This window comes from Homarus americanus, unplaced genomic scaffold (genome assembly GCF_018991925.1).
Source record: "Homarus americanus isolate GMGI-L3 unplaced genomic scaffold, GMGI_Hamer_2.0 scaffold27247, whole genome shotgun sequence".
NCBI lineage: Eukaryota > Metazoa > Arthropoda > Malacostraca > Decapoda > Nephropidae > Homarus > Homarus americanus.
This window is the reverse complement of record NW_024742868.1, coordinates 105,484-110,886: the sequence shown is the minus strand read 5'-3', so window position 1 is coordinate 110,886 and position 5,403 is coordinate 105,484. Positions and strand designations below refer to the sequence as shown.

The following is a 5,403-nucleotide window of genomic DNA, read 5'->3' as shown; positions in this document are numbered from 1 at the left end:
AAAATGAGTGAGAAACTGTACACTATGTACATGTGTGTGGGAGGGAGGAGTCACTGCCCTCCACGCCAGGACGTCGCCTTTCTCCTGTCGTTGTAAGTGGAAGGGAAACCACTATCTAGAACCAAAGGGGCAGGCCTCTTCATGTGTAGCGTTGATTCATAAATCATCGTATCATTTCACACAAATGACAGCACAACCTTGTAGTGACGCTGAACATAAAATGACTTTTCTCTTCTTTATATTTACAACAGTTCTCTTTATCCACATAACGTTCATGCCTCAATAGTGATAGGCCTCTCTAAGAACCTCCCGAAAAGAGGTAGAAGTTAAAAGAAATAACAATAACGGGAGACGCAGCAGCACACCTCACGGAGACCTCAAACATGGCAACTCAGCCGCCATGTTTCTGTATAAAATGGGGTGATCCAGCGTGAACTATCATTCCTTCTGCTTGACTAATAAGAGAAGGTAAGACAAGGAGCTCTCCGGAGACCACCATCACTACCACAACAACAATCATGTCTTGCCAGCGTTATTCTCGTCTTGTGCTCTCTGGAGCAGCAGCTATGAGGACTGTCACCCATCAACAGGTATGAAGTAAATCTTTGTTATTATTTCCGGTATTAGAGCAGTAAATAGCACGTCTTGTTTCATCATCTTAGTGAACCAAATTACTTTGTTTTTTATCTCAATAATAAATTATTTGTTTTTATTCTTATTGTACCATTTCCATAACTTTCTTTTAATAAATTTCCATTTCCTACGTCTTCTATTCTTCGTAGATTAATATTCTAACTCCCAAACGTATTTACTCTTATGCAAACTTAAATTTAGAATTCTCTATTTAGAATCCCTTTAATCTTTAATTTATAAAGTATTTTATATACATAGTTTATGAAATTATATAAACATTTTCATGTCAAATTGTCTTTTATAGGATTAAAACTTTTATAAAGTGTTTAGTTTTATCAGTTAGTGGAGATGATGTTAGCACTTCATTAACTTCTTAGTTATTAACTTTTTAGTTAAATATAGTTAATGTTTTGTTATCTATTATTAGTTATTTAAAACTGTCAATAGGTGGTGCTGCTAGTAAAAAGTGTAGTTAATATTACTCATTAGTTTCTTAGTGTAGACGATTTTATTTAACCATAACTATGCTACAGTAGATGAGGCTAATAACCAGTCTTGGTATTTAGTGGAAAGATAATTAATAACTTTAATTCTACACAGGTGATAACTTTTATTCATTAACGGTGTTGATAGAAAGTTAATCTTCAACAGTGGCATTAGTGAAGCTGATGTTAGATTACCTTAACTGTACTAGTTAACACTGTTAACCTTTAATTACAACTATTAGGAGAGTTCAGTTAATGACAGTATTTCTAAGTTGCCACTGTTGCCAATATGGCAAAGAGGCACTGTGTGTCCACCTCATATGAACGACACTTTTGTTATGACAGATATGTTGGTCGACAAGAAGAGAGAAGACTTGAAGATGCAAGAGCCAAGAGACAACCTGTCGATCACAGGTTATAATATTTACTAACTGTCTGCATGATAACACTTGTTTATTACACTCTATGTTCTGCTACGCTTCTTGTTTACTTACTACATGCTTCTGTATCACTACAGATTTAAAATGTCATTGATAAAGTCATTTAGACTTAAGTACTCTAGTTGGTCATGCTATTTTTGCTCTGATTGATTAACATTTGTTCTGCTGACTGAAACACGACAACAAAGGTGCTCATTATGTATCTTGTTTGTGTTCACAGGTGAGGAGGAACTGTAATAACTGTAACAAGCGGGGTCTGAGCCTCGTGTCCTGCGCCAGACAGCAAGTGGCCATCAAGGAGAGTCCTGTTTCAGGTGCCGCTCGCTCTCCCGCCCTCAAGGGAATCACACCTTCAGGTAGGTCTTCTCTCGTCTCCCACACATACCCAAAATGATACATTTGTTCTTCTTCCCTGTTTATGATATCGTTTTAAAACGCCCTTATTGAGGCAGTACAGAGGTGGTGTACATAAATTTGTTGCCCCTACAGCCACCGACCTGGTGGCGTCTTTACCGGACCAGGAGGGCCTCAACGTCAAGTTCGGTGACGGGAGTGCCAGCCAGATGCCGTACGTGTGGCTCCGTGACAACTGTCAATGTTCCAAGTGTTACAATCCCGTGGCATTGGGGAGGAGCTTCCTCTTGGAGGACCTCGACGTCAACGTCCACGCCACCAAAGTTCAGGTAACACCACTGACAATGACACCTGATTCTACCTGTCTTCCTTCCAGTAATATAAGAATTTTGTGTACTAGCTTACGGTTGTATATATGGAGCTCTTCTATGTGCACATGTAATACTGATATTTACTTGATATTCCTCTACTTATACAGAGTAAAGATGAGAGATGCTGTCAGTGTTGTAGAGATAATTATTATTGTTTGCAGGAAAGTGAAGACGGGGTGGAGATAGAGTGGAGTGACGGTCACAGCAGCCAGTTCACAGCAGAGTGGCTGTATGACCGAGCCTTTACGACCTCCGCTCGAGCACAGCAGCGTAACAGATACGCTCTCAGCAGGGTGAGTGTTGGCACCCTCACCTGTACTGAGTCTCTGAAAAATTATATACCTAAAAATGTTACCTATACCGATAATCACATCACAATTATTTTCTACTAATTAGTTACCTTTTACCTGAACAGGCTTTACTATATCCCTCCGTTAAATACTTTATTTATTGATCTAAACAGTAATTTTAGCTGCTCACGTATTCAATAACTTATTTATCTGTCATTTTTATCGACATTCTTCATCATCCTGTTTTGACGTGATCCTTAACCCCTTCCCGCACCCTCAGGAGCCATGGGGTGTGGAGCACAAGCCAGCAGAGTTCGACTACCAGACTCTGATGGAGGACGAGAAGGTGCTGCTGGACTGGCTACTGACGATGGAGACGAAGGGATCCGCCTTAGTGAAGAACACACCAAACAGGGACGTGGCCGGACCTGACCTTATCAACAACATCGCCTTCGTCAAGCAGTCCCACTACGGGTCAGTGGCCAGTCACTGTTCTCATGTTGTACAAGATAAACCAAATTTCAAGTTAGATGATCAAAAGAACATTAAGTATTGTATTATTGTGTTCACGTATTGTTCCATTTATTCACAGTCTCAATACTTCTTTCTTGTTGGGAAAAATTACCCGTGATATAAAATTTAGTTTCCAGGTTCTGTAATGAAAACTACGTGAACATGTTTATGAGACTTTAAATAGCATGAATATTTTACGCTACACTTTACATCATTAACAGTTAACGATTAAGAGTAAAAATATTGTTTTTCGTCCCCTCAGACCTCACTCACCAGTCATCAACAGAGAAAACACCAACAACGTCGCCTTCACCAACGTTAAGCTGGGCATGCACAACGACCTAGCCCAGTATGAGCAAATGGCCGGGGTAAGTTGAGGCTCACCAGCTACAGTACTTGCTCCTCATCAGCTTTGAATATATCGAGACATTTCTTAGGCAACCCGAACTTTCATAACTGTCAGTAGTTTGGTCGAGTTCATAGTGTTTGGTGTTTACTGTTTGATAAGTCAGGAAACATTTTATAATTGATCATACGTGACACCAAACCTCAATATCTTTTAACAAGAGTTACTCTATAATGTTGACTCCTATTGCAAGTTATAAAGTTGTTGTGTTGCAGATCATCTTCATCCAGTGCGTGATGCAGCACCAGGGGAAGGGAGGTGAGAGCGTCATCAGCGATGGTCTCTTAGCCGCCGAGTGCCTGAGGAGGGACCACCCAGAGGCCTTCCAGGTGTTGACCACCACCGACGCCTACTTCTGGGACAAGGGCCACGCTAACTTCCCCTGGGAGATGGAGAGCTTCTTTAAGATATCCAAGAGGCCGATAATAACGTGAGTTGATCTCTTGTGTGTACAACAACCCGTGATCAATGTATCATCACACAACTGTTCTCACACTATATTTTCGTCTCCTCCTTCAGGCTAAACAACGACAACGAAGTCGTGTGTGTGGCAATGAACAACGGCGTCCGTCACTCTTACCTCGACCTTCCCTCCCACAAGGTCAAGAAATTCTACGCTGCCCTGAAGCTCTTCAACGACATCCTCTACGACAATGCCATCAGGTTCAAGATGGAGGCGGGTGAGTTATGGCCACGAGTGTCTACAACTGTTATCTTGATAACATTACAAGGTTTATTGACTTACCATTATATTACGGGTATTAGATATATTAATTAACGTGATGTACGTTTGGTTGTGTCAGGTGACATGATGACGCTGGACAACATACGCTGCCTACATGGTCGTGAGGGCTATGAGGACTTCAGTCCGCGACACATTGAGTCTTCCTACCTGGACTGGGACGAGGCTCTCTGCCGCCGACGTCGCCTTCAGGAGAAACTTGGACTCTTCGTGTAAAACAAAGCTTCAATAAGTGTCCCGTTGCTGTTGATCGTCATGCACCTTACAGGAGTCTACAATTGTTGTGAACTGAAGGACTGAAAAAAATCAAATTTCATTTTGCGTATTTTACCACATATATTCTTTGTTAATCTATATATTTTGATAATAATATTCATCATATTTCATGCATAATTTTTCACGTACATTTTCATGCTCAACAATCATATACAAACATTTTCCACGTGATTCATTTTATAATGTTTGATTTATTATTAGGTTTTACATTTATCATCATTTATCTATATATCCGAACACTTCTCCGTATTTATATTTAAGCAAATATTTAACCATAATTATCGTATACAAACTTAACCCTCACTTACTGTACACAACACGTATGCTGTACAGTATATGCCTTCAATAAGCACTTAATTACTGTTTAACCTCTAAGTGGTTATAAGTAAACAACCAGTGACGCTGTGTGTATCATCGGCCACATAATATAAGTGACCATATATTACTTATATTATAACTTAAACATAAAAGATAATCATCTATTTTTTTATTTTCACATTGTAATCGAATGTTATTGTTGTATTTAAGTGACTCTTTTTTATTTCTTATGTTAATTAATTCGTACGTGTTTAGAGATTTATATATTATTAAAACAAAATTGTTAATACAGAATTAATAAATTATTTTCCATATTTGTTCGTATTACTAACTCCTGTTTTTCCCTTATTATTAAACATAAAAAGTGAAGTTTAAAGCAATATAGAGGTGAACACGTGGTAACAAGTCATTAACGTCCGCGATGAGTTACCCTTATGAGGGGTCACGACGCCTTGGTGAAGGTCATGCAGTGGGTGGGTGGGTGGGTGAGTGAGTGAGTCAAGCTGTCATTCAGGAACGAAATAGAGTTAAGATTCGGAAAGGTCGACCATGGTACTTTATACTGATATTTATAT

The 5,403-nt window shown here is 39.4% G+C and overlaps 1 protein-coding gene across 2 annotated transcripts; it reads left to right on the top strand.

Annotated features, from left to right (window-relative positions):
- Positions 1-433: 433 nt before the first annotated feature.
- On the top strand, positions 434-5,142 carry LOC121877065 (gamma-butyrobetaine dioxygenase-like). 2 transcript variants are annotated; one of them, XM_042382690.1, is made up of 10 exons: positions 445-590; positions 1,464-1,532; positions 1,779-1,914; positions 2,048-2,241; positions 2,445-2,576; positions 2,854-3,047; positions 3,349-3,454; positions 3,708-3,922; positions 4,012-4,172; positions 4,296-5,142. In XM_042382690.1, exons 4-10 carry the CDS (start codon positions 2,122-2,124, stop codon positions 4,448-4,450), a joined length of 1,083 nt encoding a protein of 360 aa, XP_042238624.1. In that variant the 5' UTR covers positions 445-590; positions 1,464-1,532; positions 1,779-1,914; positions 2,048-2,121; the 3' UTR covers positions 4,451-5,142. The 2 variants fall into 2 exon arrangements, with proteins under 2 accessions (XP_042238623.1, XP_042238624.1); XM_042382689.1 differs by lacking the exon at positions 1,464-1,532 and having other exon boundaries at positions 434-590.
- Positions 5,143-5,403: the final 261 nt, after the last annotated feature.

Excerpts from the sequence above, each read along its gene's own strand:
- LOC121877065 (XM_042382689.1), top strand. The coding sequence starts at position 519 with ATGTCTTGCCAGCGTTATTCTCGTCTTGTGCTCTCTGGAGCAGCAGCT. Across the intron at positions 591-1,778 it reads GGACTGTCACCCATCAACAG|GTGAGGAGGAACTGTAATAA; the intron begins GTATGAAGTAAA and ends TTGTGTTCACAG. Across the intron at positions 3,048-3,348 it reads GTCAAGCAGTCCCACTACGG|ACCTCACTCACCAGTCATCA; the intron begins GTCAGTGGCCAG and ends TCGTCCCCTCAG.